The sequence below is a fragment of the Paramisgurnus dabryanus genome, chromosome 7, assembly GCF_030506205.2.
Source record: "Paramisgurnus dabryanus chromosome 7, PD_genome_1.1, whole genome shotgun sequence".
In the NCBI taxonomy this organism is placed as follows: domain Eukaryota; kingdom Metazoa; phylum Chordata; class Actinopteri; order Cypriniformes; family Cobitidae; genus Paramisgurnus; species Paramisgurnus dabryanus.
Genome location: NC_133343.1, coordinates 33,275,208 through 33,294,288, shown reverse-complemented (window position 1 = coordinate 33,294,288; position 19,081 = coordinate 33,275,208). Strand labels below are relative to the sequence as shown.

The 19,081-nt window shown below is 37.6% G+C and overlaps 1 protein-coding gene across 10 annotated transcripts in view; it reads left to right on the top strand.

The window, feature by feature from the left end:
* Positions 1-19,081, top strand: part of ptprt (protein tyrosine phosphatase receptor type T) — a 320,643-nt gene that overhangs the window by 279,154 nt on the left and 22,408 nt on the right. For 6 of the 10 annotated variants that reach the window (XM_065279610.1, XM_065279609.1, XM_065279611.1 and 3 more), the window contains 6 exons: positions 275-362; positions 11,435-11,520; positions 12,285-12,321; positions 12,903-13,000; positions 15,033-15,149; positions 18,334-18,488. In XM_065279610.1, coding sequence (XP_065135682.1) covers positions 275-362; positions 11,435-11,520; positions 12,285-12,321; positions 12,903-13,000; positions 15,033-15,149; positions 18,334-18,488 — 581 coding nt within the window. The remainder of the gene's footprint in view (positions 1-274; positions 363-11,434; positions 11,521-12,284; positions 12,322-12,902; positions 13,001-15,032; positions 15,150-18,333; positions 18,489-19,081) is intronic. The other 4 variants (XM_065279615.1, XM_065279613.1, XM_065279608.1 and 1 more) reach the window with 2 other exon arrangements.

Sequence of the window (19,081 nt, the reverse complement as noted above, 5' to 3'; positions counted from 1 at the left end):
ATGCAAATGAGTTTATCTCTGCACTAAAGGGGAGTGCTGTGGTTGGATAGTGCAGATTTAGGGGCGGTATTTTCCCTTTCTGACATCACAGGGGGAGCCAAATTTCAATGACGTATTTTTTCAAATGCTTGCGGAGAATGCTTTTCCAAAACTAAGTTACTGGGTTGATCTTTTTCACATTTTCTAGGTTTATAGAAGCCCTGGGGACCCAATTATAGCACTTAAACATGGAAAAAGTCAGATTTTCATGATATGTCCCCTTTAATGATTTCAGGGTCTGGCTGAGGGACAGACGGCGCCGTGGGAAACCGCCAAAAAGGAAGAGAACCGCAACAAGAATCGATACGGCAACATCATCGCTTGTGAGTACTGAAGCAACATGGGTTCTAGATAGTGAACACTATATTTTACCTACAGCATTTATTTATTTGTGTATATATATATTACACTGTGCTATGGTTTAATACCATGCAATAATAGGTATTCAATAAAAAAAATACCATAGTATTACTATGTCCTGTTCCTGAAAAACTACAGTCATAGCATAAAACTTTGTGTAGCAGCACAGTTCATTACGTGTTATCTTCTTCCCTGACATTATATTTTTTCTTAAAGATTTAGCTGTCACTCCTTTGGTTCTCTTTAAATGCAATGAAACATTGAGCCAAATGAAATAGCCTGTCACTCGCTGATGGCCGGCGGGTATTATGATGAATTTGCTATTAGTTAAACCCGCTTAATTATACAAGTTGTAATGAAAACTGTCCATCATGCTGTTCATCGGTACCAAGGATCATTTTTCGTGCAAAAACGGTGCGAAATGGAGGTGAGGAAGATGGCTTTATTTAACACGGGGTGCCTAGAGCAACCTTTATCTAATGAGCCAGTTGTTAGTCTCATTTAACTGTGACTTCAGCCAAGACTGGCATTGTAAAAATGATAATAAACTGCGTCTGAAGTAACAAAACATTCATTCATCATGCAGCTTCTTCTTCAAGACACCCAAAATGGTTCTGTGGGCCTGTATGAAATAATAACTTTTCTAATCATATGTAGTATATTTCATAAAACAGGACTTTAGTCCTGGATGATTATTGGTTATAAAAACATCCCAGCCTTCCTAAATAACATGACTTATATAGCTGTGTATTCATCAGGATATTGCGCAGCATCAATAGAGACCAACTGTTTAGTTTACATGTCAGGGACTGCAGAAAGATGGCACTTTATTTATATGCTTAACAGAATAATGTTTCAATGAATTTGTGTCCTTAATATTGTGAAGGCTGAAAGGGTTGCAGGTCTCGTACCTTATCACTTATATCAAGGCGTTTCAAGTGCTGCTAGATAAAAGGTGAAGTGGGTCTTTTTTGTACAACAGTCATCACCGAATGAAAGTGCTGTGTCGGACTGGTCTTAATACTCAAACAAACAAAGAAATGTTTTGATAGCGCCACAGTATTTGCACATTTAAGGGGAATCTCCCTTGTAATGGTTAACTTTACTTAATAGTCGTCTGTGCATATTAAGCTAAGATAGGAGAAAGTGTTTAAGCTAAATAGTGAGCACCTATTGTCCCCTTCACGATTTCCTTTGTTGTGTAAGTGTGTATTAGTACATGTTAACAATATGCTAAAGATACAAAACGATGACGCGAGTTATCGTCTCCAACGTAAATCTCTTTTCTTGGACTACAACAAACACACGGATTGTAGGCAACAGTTTACTTCCTGGGATTGGTGATGTGTACAAGGCCGACATTATCATAATTCATCCCGCTTCGGACTCACAACCTGTAAGTTAACTCCTGTTAGCATTGCATTGTGAGTGAATCTTTCAAACATGGTAAGGAGCGTCACATTTCCTGCTGATGTCATAGGTATTCAGGCCAATCAGGGGCACAGCACTTTTCAGATTGAATAACTTTGTACAAAATTAGACGGGGATATCTGGAGCTACACAAAATTTATGGTATGTGGAAAATCATGTGTTTTTTAAACCATAAACCATGCAAACACATTGTATTATACCAAATACACAAAAGAATGTTGTTTTTAGCAATAAAATGGGTGCACTTTAAAATATTTAAGCAAATGCGTTTAATATTAAACTAAAATGGCTTTAATGCTTAAAAAACTTGATCGGTATCAAGTTGACTAGTCAAATGGAGTAAGTGCTTTTGTAAAGGATTTAAATTTGTACAATTTTGCGTTTAAGCCCCAACTGTGCCTGGACAAGAACACTGAATTGGCCACACGCTCTTTGATTAACTTTAACAATTTGTAGGAGTCAAGAAAAGCCGTTTCAATTAGAGACATCTGTCCCGTTTCGCTCATCTCTTCTGTGTTTTTAGCAGCCACTGTCAGACATTCAAGCCCATATGGTCATCTATAATTCACGAGGCTCTACACCCAAAATAAACTGTTATTGGCAAACATTTACATATCAGAGAATGAGAGAAATGGGGAAATGGGATGTTGGCTTATATTCCCCTTACTTGGCTTCAAAGCAAATTTCTCCTCTGTATTCGTAATAGGCTAAAATCGGATTTGTTCCAAAAAAGATTCCTTATCCTGTAATTAACATACTTTATGTTAGCTTGTATGTAAAGTACACTCTGAAAATGTTGGGTTAAATTAACCTATGTTTACATTTGTGTAAGGGTTCTCTGTCATGTTTTTTATTTGAAGTTTATTTTCAACCCAGCATTGGGTCAAAAAGGGACGAGCCCAGCCTCTTGTGTTGTAATTTAAAGGATGCTGGGTTGTTTCAAACCAAAATGCCACTTGGTGGATAATACCAGTATTGCAGATTGCCGGAAATACTTGTCATTGGCAGGGAAGCGTTTTCTCTTAACGAGTGAACTTTTCAATGGTGGGGAAAGAGTTAATTTAACCCAACAGCAGGGCTCGACCCTTTTTGACCTAACGCTGGGTTGAAAATAACCCAGAATTTTTTAGGGTCTGATCAGTTCTCTTGTTTTATGTATGATGTTTTCATTGATCCATTGTCAGTATATATAGCCCTCACACTTTAATTTTGTTAATGTCTGCTGCTGTTTGACCCAGCATTGGGTCAAAAAGGGACGAACCCAACCCCTTGGGTTGTAATTTAACCTATGCTGGGTTGTTTCAACCGAAAATTCTGGGCAGTTGGGTCAAATATAAAAAATTTTTGGGTTAATTTATCCCAATGGATGTGCTCTTTTGAGCTTGCGTTAAACTCACCTCACAGTGGATCATTTTCTGACAATTTGACGCAACAATGTGTTAAAACATTGTTGGTTAAATATAACCCAACCCGTAAGGATAATAAATATTATATATTTATATTTTGAAACATATTTAAAATTATAGTTGAAATAATATTTATATATTTTCAAGCATTTATATTCAGGTCGCATTGGACGAAAAAATTGTATGTTGCAAACCTGTACACATAACAGATTTGAAAAGATTAAAATTAAATATATTTTCAACTGCAAAAATAAATTTATACTTTTTATTATATATATATTATAAATGTTATTTTATACAAACTTTAATAAAGTATTTTGGCCAGGAAACATTTATTTTTTACCATATGGATTATAAAATAAGAAATGTATTTGTTGCCTGTGAAATACATTTTGCGTTACATGTTAAAATATAAAGGTTAAATAAATTTTCAAATTAAAAAATATATTTAATTAAGCTTTACTTTTTACAAAATGTATTAAGCATATATTTAAAACATATTTTTGGACAAATAAATTTTTTTTGCCACATGGTTCGTCCCTTTTTGACCCAGCGCTGGTTAAAAATAACCCAGCATTCTTTATGGTGCATGAAAAGATGCATATAGAAAATGCACAGACTATGATTTGGCACAGGTTGTTTGACAGATGTGTGACGTTTAGTTTAGATTTGATGGATTAAAGCTCTTCTGCATCTCTGTTTAGACTGAGATCACTGGAAATTCATTGGCAGCAGGTTGGTTAGACGCTGGTATAAAGATAAATCTGCACCTAAATGTCTTATCCCCGAACAGAGGACAGTGACATCATAGGGGGTCAGATGGAAAATGAGCATGTGTAATACGACGAGAAAGCAGAGGGGACACAATTTTTTTTTTTAACTTTGTACTTTGTGCTTGAAATTGAGTTATTTCTCTGGTAGTTGTTGGGTTTAACGCAGCATTCTAAATGGTCAGAGCCTTCTCTGGAGAAAAGACGCTCAAATCTTTAAAAGCCGAAGAAAATAAGCCCTCATCTTCAGAGTATTGATTCAGAGGGCTTTGGGGATTCTCTGTTAGTGTTTATGTGTTCTGTCTGCATACCTTCCAAAGAAGCAACACAACCAAAATGAAACCAAACATGTTTTTATCAGTACTTTTCACTTCAGTTGAGTGCTTTAGATGTCTCGCTGTTTAACACAGCAACAAGCTGATAAGTTAAATCCAGTATTTTAATGACATACAAAACATTCTGGGTCTGAAGACTGGAGATAGAAAAAAACTGCTTTGCACTATTTTATAAAATCACTATAGTCCATATATATGGTTGCATTGCATTCTGGGATTGTTTTGACCATACATGTGACCCATGGGCATTGGAACGAGACCCACGCACTTTTTAAGACCACCCATTTTTGCTCTAATTTTAAAATTGCATAATTGTAAAGTTAGAGATCAGATTCAGAACGATGATCAAAACATGAGTTTTTGGGCCCTATTTTAATGATCTAAGCGCATTTTCTTAAAACACACAGCGCACGGTCTAAACGGGCGTGTCTGATTCTACTTTTGCTAATTTAACAATGGGAAAAAAGGTTTATGCGCCAAAGCGCACGGCCTTAAAGGATAGTTCCTATTCTAGTAATAAGTAATAGGTGTGTTTTGGGCGTAACGTGCAAAAAACCAATGGGAGTCTCAGCTCTCATCCCCTTTAAAAGCAAGTTGTGCCTGGCGCCATGCCTTATCCCTATTTAGAAAGCGGAATTTGTAAACTGAAAAAACTAAGCAGAGGAAGAAGACCACCAGTTTAAGATTAATGTTAAAAAAGTGTGTTGTTTTTATTTGTATTGTTTTTTTATTAAAACCTTTAAAAGCCTTTTTCTTTCAGTCATGGAAGTAAAAATAGCAGGCTTTTAATTGCTGTAAATATATTGATATCCTACGTAAGCATTGTAATCTCATAAAAGAATTAGCAAATATGCAAGAAAAGGTTTGTACTCTAAAAATACTTTATTTGTAACAAGAGATAAAGAATTTACAAACGTGCGGAGAGCCGTTTCAGCACTCGGACGGCACCATGGGTTTTTTAAAAAGCATATCTTAAAAATGTTTCTCATCTCACCATATCCACAGGTACAGAGTCATCATATACAATAAATCCGTGAGGTAGCATTTAAAAAAAAAAAAAAAAAAAAAGTATTTGCATTTGTTTAAAGCAAAGCATTTATTTACTTACCAGGCTACAGGTGAAGCAGCTCTTTACGCCTTCTAACGTCTGATAATCGGTCCTCATTGATGTCCAAGAGACTCAATAATAATCTTTTACATTTTAACCCTTTAATTTTTCATATTTAAAAATGTTGGTGTGCTACAGCGCATCCATGTGTGTGATAAGCAAACCCGCGTTGCAAGCTGCTGCAAATTTTGCTTGATTTGACGTTAAATTCAGCGATTGCTGATTCACAAAAAATCTTGCAGGGACTGACTATTATGGTTTATTACTTGCAGGCATGTGTTGCCTTAAAATGCTAGGTAAGCAGATTACCAGGTCTTTCTCTTCGCAAATAACATTCCTGTAAATGAGACCTCAGTTGGCAAAGAGTAAATGCTCTAATGTATCTTCATACACATACAGCGTAAATTAAATTTCCCTGAATTAAAATCCTTCGCATGATGCAATTTTGAGGGTGAACATCACCTTCACACAGTCGTTCCACGAAGAAGAAATGAACCCCTAATGGATAACCGGCACACATTCCCTCATTACACAAACTGTCACTCATTTTAACCAGTTAGTACCATTGCCTCCGTGGATCTGAGGTTAAAATATGCAAGGTAAGGCACCCCGCTGAATAATAAATGTCCAGGTTGTTCATCTTCATTAGTTCAAACACAAAAGCGAGCGTGCTTTGCTCTTTTAAGTGTGTGGATCCGTGTGTGTCCGAATGAAGATACCTTCTCAGTTCTTCTCTGTGAGCCCTTCAGATTCCGACATGAATTCCCTTCACGTACCGCGGTGCTGCCGGCATCCTCAGGTTCCTCTGAAGTCTTTCTGTAAAAATCCTCTTCTGATGTGTTGACCAAAGCTTGAGGATTTGCATTCACATGTGTAATGCTCACAGATGTATTTTTTTACAATATTCATTGTTGATGGACGTTCTTGAAATGACTCAGTTATGCTAAATGTCAGATGGAATACATTTACTGTCTGGCTACTGTATTTTTTACCATGGTAATAATAATTATCATTCAGACATGACATCATTTTCAGATGACATCATGAGGCCCTTTTATTTATCATATAGAGAAAACAGACAGAAAAAGTTTATTTATTTATTTAATTTTATTGTTGACATACAAAATAAGTACAGAGCCTTAAAAGATACTTTGGTACGATTACAAATCTGAGTTTGTAACCTCATTACTGTCTAAGAGAAACAGATTACACATGAAATAGATTACCAGTCTTTGGTATCTTTGCAAATCTAATCCTCCTCTAGCTTTAATGCTGCGTTCAGACCAGCCACGGCATCAAGCGCAAATGACTTCAATTTTAAGTCAATATAAAGATGTGTTGACGCGTCTGGAGGTCTCGCGGCGCGAATGAGGCATTTAGCGCGGTGCGTTACTGTGGGTTCACACCAGACGCGAGTTCAACGATTTACGCAAGTAAATTACATACAAAGTCAATGCAAAGACGCGATCAGACACATCCTCGCATGGGGCGATGTGAATGACACAATATGGCAAACGCGCTATTCGCCTCAAACTTGTCTTCACCCAAGTTGAAAATATTCAATTCAACCGAAAAATTAGCATGACGCAAAGTTAAATCCCACGAGTAATCTAGAGCGAGTAACGCGATACCCTGCATTTGGTGTGCACGTAGCATTAGAGTTTGCGTGAATGGCGCGAATTAAGCGTTGCCGCGGCAAATGCGCGAACTGAAAAATGTTAACTTTGGCGGAAAAACGCGCCGTGTTAACCAATCAGGAGCTTGCTCTAGTAGGAAATTGATTACAGGAAGCAAGCAGAAGCCCCTCCCATGACGCGCCATGAATGTCTCGATGACTAGAATTTCACGCATTGCTTTCACGTGCGAATGAATTGAGTAAACTAGATGCGGTAGACACGAATTTGACGCCTCAAGCACGGCTGGTGTGAACCTACGGTAAGACATTACTAAAATGTCAAGACACATTAGATTTAAATACTGTATTACTGTATAGGAGAACCATATTAAAAAGATCCTATTTGTGTTTATTTTAAAATATTGGAAACACCAACACACCTTCTGTGGGTTTCAAATCATAGCAATAACATGTAAATTAATTTTCTTGTATAAAAAGAAATCCTATTTATTCTTGTAGGTGCAAATGAACCTTCTCTACTCCTGCAGACTCATGTTCAGATTAGGAGGACACTTGTCCTAATGCCAAGCTCTCAAAGCGCTCGCATAAACGCTTCTGGCTCTCGCTAAAACCCGTTGCGCTCCTCTCAGGTAGACTTCACGAGCAAAGCGTCTTATCCCAGAGCGGATGGAAATGGATTAAACTGGATTAGAAAGGCTGGCACTCGTGGCACAAGGTGTGTGAGACGGCACTTCGCCTGTTTGTCAGAGGAACTTCTTTGCTGTCAGGAAGGGATTTAATAGCCTATTTAGGTATATAATGCAGTGGGCTGACAGCGCAGTGAGGGTATATATCAGAGCTGTAAAGATGACAAAGCCTTAAAACTGCTGATTAAGAGACCAGGGACATATTTGGGGCATTGCTTCAAAGAAAAGTATTTTTACATCGCTTAAATGAGCTATGCTATTTGTGTGTTACAGACCTTGATATGTGTGATTGTCAATTATCACAATATACATCAATTCAAAAATGGTCATTACTCCCAGTACTTACATGCACATTTGCTACGCTCTAAAATGTGTGTTATTTCAACAAATACAGTACAGTGCTCTGCATACTTTTAGGCCACAGTATAAGTATGCAAACTGGGGTGCAGCATTGGTGATTGCTAGCAGCGTTATCACAATCAAGAAAGACTTTAGGAATGCACGAACAAAGTACGTCACTGTCATATCTCTCACAAAAGTCTCATCCCCAACAATCTTTTCTCCTTCCACTAAACATGCGATTATCCAGACACCTGAATAGTTTTACAGGAATGACTAAGAGCTACTGTAGACGCATCACTGTTCACCCGCGTCTCCAGTCCGGTCATTTCTCTCCCAATTAAAGCTTTGTGTCTGGTCCCTTTGCTGCGTAGAGGATCCCCGTTGAGCTCTCGCTGTTATGACAACTGACTCGGTAGAGTCTAATTAGCTCTGTCTCCTTCTCTCTCTCTCTCTCTCTCTCTCTCTCTCTCTCTCCATCCACATCCCTACATTCCCTTCATCTACGCCTCCTCCCACGTTTCAATTCGGGAAGCTGAGAGGTCAGCAGACAGACGAAAGCACCTGTGAGAGACAGCTGAGATGTTTGTTAGGCGAGAAAGAGAGTTAAAAGTTAAAAATATGAGCTGGCGAATATTGAGCAGAAAGAATAAGAAGAGCAGAAGGGCTTATATGCGAGTAAACAACCTCTCGCGGTGTCAGACGTGGAGCCGTTTCTCCTAGCTATAAAAAGTCAGGAGGGGATGAGGGATTGTGTGGAGTTTCCTGCCATCAGAGAGCATCCGCTGGCTTACAGTCGACATGCCTCAACAGCAGATTTGCATTCTGCGTGTGATCAAAGAGGAACGTCACACGCGGCGCGGAGCAAGTGTCACACCTTTCCTTTAACCCTCCTTCGTTTCCTTTTGCACAGTCTTTTCTCTCTCCAGAAGTAGCACAGTAATTGCCGAAACTTACAGTTTTATCCTTGAGGGTGGAAAGATTTGGTGTCTGTGTTAAACTTTTGCCAGATCAGGTGTTTTAGAGAAGACAAGATGACAAGATGAAGACCGGCGGTGCTAGAGTAATTAAATCAATTATATACCGAGTTTCACTGATGCACTCCTTTGTACGTGCACTTCTTATGAGGGGAAAATGTATAAATTTTTATGGTCATAGCGTTCTGTCTTGTCTTTCTTTTGCATAGATTTACAGTTACTCACAGGATAAATATCTTTCAAAGAGATAAGATATTCATTACCACCGTTTGTGACAATGGACCACAATATCAGTCATAAGTAGATCGGGTATATTTGTATATAGGGCTGTCAAAAGATTAATTGCGATTAATTGCATACAAAATCAAAATTGCATAGTAAATTTTTTAACTCTTTCACCGCCAGCGTTTTAAAAAAAAGTTGCCAGCCAGCGCCAGCGTTTTTCATGATTTTCACCAAAGTTTAATGCCTTCCAGAAAATGTTCTTCTTTAAATATATAAACATACAATATACTAAATGAAAGAACAGACCCTCTGCTTTAAAAAAAAAAAAAAAACGTTTCATCCTACCTTCAGTGGTTCTTTTGTAATCAGCTTTTTAATATGGGTAGGTTTCTGCAAAAACACCTCATTTTGAGCAAAAAGCAGAGATAATTCCATTTTTGTGACAGACTTTTCATAGAGATCCCATTCAGAGCGATCTTTAAAACAGACACGGACATGCAGCCGCTTGCCATAGGGCAATACTTCCGGGTTTAAAAAGTTTCGGAAGAGCGCCACCTGGTGGATAATAGCGGTGTTGCGGAAAGACAGAAAATCATTGGCGGGGAAGCGTTTTCTCTTAATTGACGAGATATCTCTTCAATGGCGGTGAAAGAGTTAAGGCCATTTAAGGCTTTATAGGTGATTAGCAATATTTAAAAAAAAATGTATGCAATATTTATCTGGTAGCCAGTGTTAAGATGTCAAAATTTGACTTATGTGGTCATACTTCTTAGATCGAGTAAGCACTCTTGCGGCGGCGTTTTGAACCAGCTGAAGCTTATGTTGTGTTTCCTGATGATGTCTTCTAGAGGTAACATGTATAACGAGAACAAGATAGGACCTAGAACTGATCCTTGCGGTACCCCATATTTAACCGGGACGTGATATAATACACACAAATATATTATGCAAACCAAAACTTTTATTTTATTTGCGATTAATCACGGTTAATCTTTTGACAGCCCCAGTTAATAGCCAACAATACATTGTATGGGTCAAATTTGTCAATTTTTATGCCAATAATCATTAAGATATTATGTAAATTTCCTACCATAAATATATGAACACGTATTTATCATTAGTAATATGTGTTGCTAAGGACTTCATTTGGACAACTAAAGGTGATTTTGACAATGTTTTTATCTTTTGCACCCTCAGATTAAAGATTTTCCCATTAAGTTGACCCTTATGACTGGTTTTGTGGTCTAGCCTCATATTTATCCTGGCAATCACAAAAATATTTAGCTCTTATTGTATGTGTACATGTATCCCATATCGCCAATTTTTAAAGCTAGTTTGTGCTTTGAAATCCAGAACTTAATAGTTTAGTTCTTAGTTCATGTTAGCTAATGCATTTACTAATGTTAACAAATTCAACCTTATTGTAAAGTGTTACTAATACTTTTTGTGTATACAGTATAGACAACATATGTGCAATTCCATGGAAATGTACTGAACCATATTGATATCTCAGATTGATATACCAAGTCTCTGTTAAAGTTTTTAAAGCATTTTTCCATAGTTAAGTAAGTGTAAATATCAGAAATGTCACGTTGTTTTTTCCTCATGAATGTGCATATAATAAAATAAATATGAAATGTTCTTTCAAGAGCCAGCCCTTTTCCATTTGTTGGGTATTATTGATTTTAGTTTGTGCATTTTAATTCACAGAATTCTTACAATGTATGTTGTCACTTCCATAACGCATGCACGTTTCCCTCATCTAAAACAGAAAACATGAGTATATATACGGATATTTTTCAGATATCTGTACTTTATGATCAGGGGTTTAGGAAAATATAAACAGATGCTTCAACATATTGGTAATAAATGCATTCTTTAAGAAATTATACTAGTTTTGACTGCAAATGTAATACTGCAATTGCTCATATCCAGTTATGTGCTTACTGCGTAAAACTTATTAATGTCTTTTATAAAAGTTTGCAAAATCTATTGATTTGTTCTTCCTCAGAAGTGCTCACACTGGGTATACAACAGTTCTGTTTCCCGTACGGCTGATGCATTTGTAGCTCCCCTTTAAAGTGTATGTTTAACTTTAGACCGGCTCTTCTCTGAATATTTGACCCCACAGACGATCACACTCGTGTCAGACTGCAACCACTGGATGGAGACCCCCATTCTGACTACATAAACGCCAACTATATAGATGTAAGTATACAACATTGTTGCATTAAACATGTGTAATACTGAGGACTAAACTATCAAACAGTCTTAGCATGCAGACATATGGATAAACAAAGATTTGATAGAATTGAAAAACCTTTTTAAGCCTCTGTATTGCATAACCACTTTAAAAATGTTTTATCTATGTCGTCCGAGAAATGCTTAATAGATGAATCCAATATTTATGTGCTACATGCAGTTAAGAGTCCTACTTATGGTGAATCATAGATGCATCTGAATTTATCTCTTTGCCTAAACGCTCCAATAAGTTACTGTAAAATCATGATTAAAGTCTAATGCTTTGAATTTTATGAAAAAAAAATTAAACACCGTAATGATGCTGTCAGTCCACATGAATGTTCTTATTACCCAATGAAAGTAAACATGTCCAGACGGACTTACACTTTAGATCCGCAGCAGCTATAATCGTGCCACCCTTTCATTTCTAAAAAATAAAACAATTACCATCACCGTCATACCAGAGACCCGGTCATAAACCGCAGTGGTTTGTTTAAAAGCTTGTCGGCCGTGCAAATCTCCACAGATCACTAATTTTGTTTTGTAGTGGTTAAAATGCTAATGGACCGCCAGCTTAAGAAAGTTAAAGTACAATGTCCCATTGAGTGCAGAATTGGTTTTAAACAAAGTCTGCTTAAATGAAGTCCATTGTTGCGTGTGGTTTGTGCAGGTGGGGAAAATAAGTTTCATTTCGAATAATTTTCATCTTTCTTTTCCATCTTGTTTCCCAGGGCTACCACAGACCGAGACACTACATAGCCACGCAAGGTAATTAAAAGTACAAAGACAAAACATCAGCAAAACCCAGCACTGTCTGTGTTTCTCTGTCTCTATATCTAAAAGCAGAAACTAATTAAAACATCCCTGCTGAAAAGAGAACACAGAAGCTAAAACAAGCAGATTTTGTGTTGTTGACGCTGGTCTTTGTTGGTGTACTGTTGTGCTAAGAATGCTTTATGTGATACTTTAATACACCACTTAGTCACGACACCTTTGATTCGAAAGATAAAAGTACTTACAGTGTATGTGTTTCATAGAAAACAAAGGAAAAAATAATAAAATCTCCTGTTTATACATCTGTGATGCACAGGTATTTTACTTTTGACTATACCAGTGCGACTTACATATGGCTGGATTCACAGGGTCACATTTGGGTTCACTATTCCAATAATAAACAGTAATTTATACAAATGAAACAGCCATCTTCAGTGCACTTTCACGTTAAACAGCTCATTATGTAATATAACTATTGTCTATTAAAAAAAGTCTTATCTGTAGTTCATTGTGGGTGTATGATCATATCCATGCCTTTGTTTACTGCTAAATTTGTCACTGCTCGTCTCCCGTAGGTCCCATGCAGGAAACAGTGAGGGATTTTTGGAGGATGATTTGGCAGGAGAATTCTGCCAGCATCGTCATGGTAACCAACCTGGTGGAAGTGGGCCGGGTAGGGGTTCTTTCATTATCTCGTCCCTTAATAAATAGCACAGGATTAACACTGATATTTACAAAGCACTCACTTGATACATGTTTTACCATGGTGCCAAGGTTAAAGGATTAGTCAATTTTCTTAAAAAAATAAAGATAATTTACTCACCACCATGTCATCCAAAATGTTGATGTCTTTCTTTGCTCAGTCGAGAAGAAAGTATGTTTTTTGAGGAAAACATTCCAGGATTTTTCTCATTTTAATGGACTTAGATGGACCCCAACACTTATTATTTTTAATGCAGTTTAAAAATGCAGTTTCAAAGGACTCTAAATGATCTCAAACAAGGCATAAGGGTCTTATATAGCGAAATTATTGTCATTTTTGGCAAGAAAACAAAAAAAATATGCACAAAAGCATAACTTCTTGTCTTCCTCCGGTCCTGTGACGCGCCAGCGCAACTTCACGCAATATGTCATCATGTCAAGAGGTCACGAATGACGTATGCGAAACTACGCCCCAGTGTTTACAAGTGTGGAGAAAGAGGACCGTTCCGACGTTGTTGTATGTGGAATGATACTAATTAATGTCTTTGTGTCAGTTTATTGTCTAAAATGGTCCACAAATGTGCGTTTCATATATGTAACACGTGACCTTTCTACGTCATTACGCAATTATGTGAGGTCGCGCTGGCGCTTCAGTGGACCGGAGGAAGATGAGATTGTGGTTTAAAAGTGCATATTTTGTATTTTTTTATTTTAAAACCCTTATGCCTCGTTTGAGATCGTTTAGAGTCCTTTGAAACTGCATTTTTAACTGCATTAAAACTTTTAAGTGTTGGGGTCCATTAAAATAAGAAAAATCCTGGAATGTTTTCTTCAAAAAACATAATTTCTTCTCGACTGAACAAAGAAAATCAACATTTAGGATGACATGGGGGCGAGTAAATTATCTGGATTTATTTTAAGAAAATTTACTAATCCTTTAAATCGAGGGTGTTACGATTTAACTCAACACATACATTTATAAATATGTAAGGCGGGTGCTTGTGCAAAGTGTTTTGGGTGTATATAGCATAGCATATAATAACCTGGTAATCATGGCTAATAGTAAAACATTACAGGGTTATATTTTACCCAAAATATAAAAAAGCTGTCACTGGGACGGTACCCTTTCAAATGGTCCTAATATGCACCATTTAAGTACAATTGTTTCTTTTTTAAAAGGGTAACACCCCAGTGACAACTTTTGTAAATTTTTTCTGTATTTTTTTTGTATGCTGTAGTATATTTTAGTATTTACTATAGTAAAATTCCTAGATTGTATAGTACTGTGTTTTTTAACCTTATCATAATAAATATTAAAGTTTACTACGGTACTGTATTTACTACATTTGATCAATTCATTATACAGTAGTTAATACTACATAATACTGGATTATAGATTAGCATAGTAGTAAGGTAATTACTTTACAAAGTGTAGTAATTACTATATAATACTACAGTATACTACAATTTAACACAAGGTATACTACAGTATTTAATGTAGGGAAACATCCAGATGTATTACAATAATTCAAAATATCTTATTTGGCGTTTTTCAATATTTTGGGTGAAATACAGTGTTACCCTGTGTTCTTGGCAGGTTTTCTGAAACAAAAAGTTTGTTCAAATTCAGAAGAAACTTTAAATCAAGTGAGCCGAACATTTTGGAGGACATCCTAAAATTGAGCACGTCCGGGTGCGAAAGAGCTTCACGATATTCCCGACGAGAGCCGTTTGGTGTCACAATGAATATAATGGCCGGTGTTCAATGATTTGCTCCAGTGAACTCCAACCACACGGGTTGTTAATACAGAGATAACATCCTCTCTGACAGGTGGCCAATTACAGCGCTTTGTTATGCTGTGTCATCTGGGACTTGTTTGATAATACGCTTTCTAGAAATGGCATTATGTCTGAGTTTAGCCCATGCTGTAAAACAGACATAATGAAGATTCCTGAAGATGAAGGTGGATTAAATGTACACATGTCTCTGTGTTTATGTAAAGGTGAAATGTGTGCGCTACTGGCCCGATGAGACAGAGGTGTACGGCGACATCAAAGTGACGCTGATCGAAACCGAGCCTCTTGCTGAATATGTGATCAGAACCTTTACTGTCCAGAAGGTAAAGAAAAATCTTTTTCAGTCTACATTAGGGCTGGGCGGTAAATTGGTATTTTTCCACGTTGGATACAGGATGAGATAATACCATATGATGTTTGCAAGAGTAGCTTGCCAAAAATTTACAATGAGGTCATACGTAAGCTTTTCAACCAGCTCATTTCTTTGATTTGTATTCAATCTTGTAGAAGATACCTCAATCGTATATCACTTATATATCCAAACTAACCAATATATGAACTTCAGTCAATATCACCCAGCCCTACTCTACATCCATGCATTCATTTTCTACCTATATCCAACAGATGTTACAGAAAAGCAGAAGAGTCTCTGTTTAAACGTATTGTTGTCTAGGAAAAAATATTTAGATTCCACGAAGATCTCATTTGTAATTTCCTGTCATGCAGTTGTGTCTGTCCGTCTATCCTTTTGTCATTTAAAGGCGGGGTCCATGATCTCTGAAAGCCAATGCTGACATTTGAAATCACCGAAACAAACACGCCCCTACCCCGACACAATCTGGACCTTCAAAAGTGTTTTTCAAAAGTCATGGACCCCGCCTTTAATCCTTTCAAATGTTCTTCTTGCAAACCACGTGATCTATCAGCTTGTGTTTAAGCCCGTAATGCATGTTTCGCTCAATCGTTTAAATTTTTCTTGTCGTTCAAGAACAGCTTGACAGCAGATCTGCATAAATTAAAAAACACAACCATGACGTGAACTAACAGACAGACTTTGTGAGATCCTGAGCCAGCAGACAATATTTTGCAATGAAAGCGAATCATGAAGCTCTTAGGAGTTTGCTTGCAGAAGCCTGTGATGATCCAAACACAACAGATGTAGAGAATGAGAGTCTTTGATAGTGGGAGTCTTTGGGAGTCATTTAAAGGAGGCGGTACGGTATGGAGCGGCAAGACATCAGCAAGTTTTCGAAACTGCTCGATCCATCTGTCTCACGAGACTTTTAAACGTTTCTTCAACTATAAATGTGATATGAGATTTTTGCAAGATCTTTGTCGGTTCTCCTAGACCAGTGGTCCCCAACCTTTTATCCATGGACCCCCCCCCCCAAGTATATATATGATAATCTGAGGCCCCCAACCCTCTACATTTATCTTTCTGGTTGATTTTGTTGTCATGTCGACAAGCATGTTGAAATGGAGCGAGCAAAATTTAAATAATTATTTTACAAAAGAGCTACCTTCAGAACACAGTTTCCGCTTTTTTTTCGTGCCATTGTGCACTAATGTCTTTTTCGTGTCACTAAGCACGAATTTCTATAAATAGTTTTCGTGTCCGTGGCACAACTTTTTTCTGTGTCATTTTCTGTATTGTTTTCTCGTTGTTTTCCCCCAATTTTTTGTATTGTCGTTTGGGTTGGGTTTAGAATGACTTTGTTACATTTCAGACATCCTAACCCAAACCCCAACCCCAAGCGAAAATAGTTTTAAAATCGGAAGAAAAACATGTAGAAACCAATACATAAAATTGCATCCTAACCAGTGGCGTCCGGTGACTTATTTTTTCGAGGGCGCACGATGTGAAGTTTGTCACAACATGTATTTAGCCCATCATGTTTCAAAATATGTGTTTGGCGCGTCGAGTGAACCTGTGTGCATCACATGTCTTGTCAAAATTAGTGCCTGCTGCAGACGCGTCTAAAGAGTTTATAATCTTATGCGTAATCAGAGTTTACTGTTAAGGGAGTGTCTTGCGAGTACTTTGTGAACGTGAGTGTCTCTTTTATCATAAAAGGTTTTGACGCGCATGCAGCAGGCACTTATTTTCACAACACACATTAAGCACATGGTTCACATGACGCAACAAACACATATTTTGAAAACACGAGCAACACACGACACTCCGAACACATATTTTGAATTTGCATTCCTCGGAAGAGCAGTCACCAGCCGCCACTGATCCTAACCCAAACCCCAAAACTAATCCCAAGGGACAATGATTTAAAAATATGAAAAAACTATGAGAAAACAATACATAAAATGACACGGAAAAGAAAGCTGTGCCACTGACACGAAAAACTATTTATAGAAATTCGTGCTCAGTGACACGAAAAAGTAATTTGTGCTTAATGACACGAAAAAAGCGGAAAATCGTGTCCTCAACACGAATAAATGAATCAAATATTTCGTGACTATAACACAACTTGTCGTGAGAAAGGGTAGGCATTGTAAGAATATGATTTTTTTAAAAATATGTTTTAATAAAATTATTAGTGGAACATTTTATGGATGTTTATATAAGCTCAAAGCATATCGGATCCCCCGTGAACTCTGGCGCCCCCCTGAGGAGGGCCCAGACCCCAGGTTGGCAGCCACTGTCCTAGACTGCAGTAAGGTTAAATAGAGAGCAAAAGGAGAAGTCTTATGCATCTTAGATTAATTGTAATCGGTGATCGGTGGGGAGTGACACATTTTTAAAATCCCTCTTCAATCCCTCAACATGTAGTAAGAATTTGAACAACTAAATTATTTCAATTATGATAAGTGATATTAATGGCCACTGTGATAACCTTTTCTTATTCATATACAGTAGATACCCTGCCGTTCCTGTAGTTCACGAGGTGTCTCATAACATCTATTGTGGCTCATTTACTGCTCTCCAAACAAACACGAACACACACGCGAGCCGCATTAAACTGTGACACCGGTCCTCTCTCGCCAGTATCAGCGCCTCCAGACACGGATTATACCTCGCTCAATTCCAAATTATAATTAACGGCTTATCACGGTGTTAACTGCTAGTAAGGAAGTGGTAGGATTCAACTGTCTACACTATGTGTGTGACAAACATAGACCACATGTCATTACTGTGGTTTGACCCTGCAGGCCCATCTCCAAGCTGCTGTTAGGGGAAATATTATTGGGAATGAGCGATACAATGGTTACACTTCATTTTCCTTTAAATGGCTGTTATGCACCAAGATGTTTTACATGATTTGTCTCAAAGTACAGCTGTAATTTTATCCAGATGGCAATATCATGGTACTTTGAGATATACAGATGCCAAGGTATATATAAGTGTTTACACGGTACACCAAATACTATAATGCGTTTACAATTTTAACCATGATCAAAACATTAATATGGTGACACTTATATAGTTATTCGCATACACTGAATAACACAAACCATCACTGTTCCCTATTGATCATGCGCTCTTTGTTTCAGAAGGGCCATCACGAGATTCGCGAAATCCGCCAGTTTCATTTCACCAGCTGGCCTGACCACGGCGTTCCCTGCTATGCCACCGGCCTGCTGGGCTTCATTCGCCAGGTCAAGTTTCTAAATCCTCCAGACGCAGGACCCATCACCGTCCACTGCAGGTGCTGACCTTATGACACGTTCTCTCCTGTGTTCTACCCATCTTTGCTTTGCTTTTGCTTCTTAAGATACATTGTAGCCCAAGGTTGATGTTTAAAGTCGGACTGATGGTGCATCTCTGAATGCCGAATGAGAAAACCATTGATTATTCAGATTATACAATATTCCCTATGGGCATTTGATGGCTACTATGAATACAGTACTGCGGTACGAGTTGTAAGTTATGTTTTCTCAAGCAGTTTTTAAAGGAATAGTTTACACAAAAGTTTTCATTATCATTATCTCACAAACACACAGTGGAAAGTTCCAGCACTTGTAGAGACATTCACTAGCAAATCTGTCCACAACATGTCCACATGCTTACACAGATGGACAGACACACTGTGCAGTACAGACATACTCATGCACATGGCCTACGTGGGATGTAACTGTGACAGAAACTTTGTCGAAAATGTTTTTGGGTAAGGTATTGAAAGTGTCAGTAAGTGTCAATTAATTTCGGAGGCAAATGAGATTTAAGATTAGCCAAAGGGTCGTGAGGCTGAAGTATAGATTAGGATTGAAAATAATTCTAGACTTTAACTCTTTCCCTGCC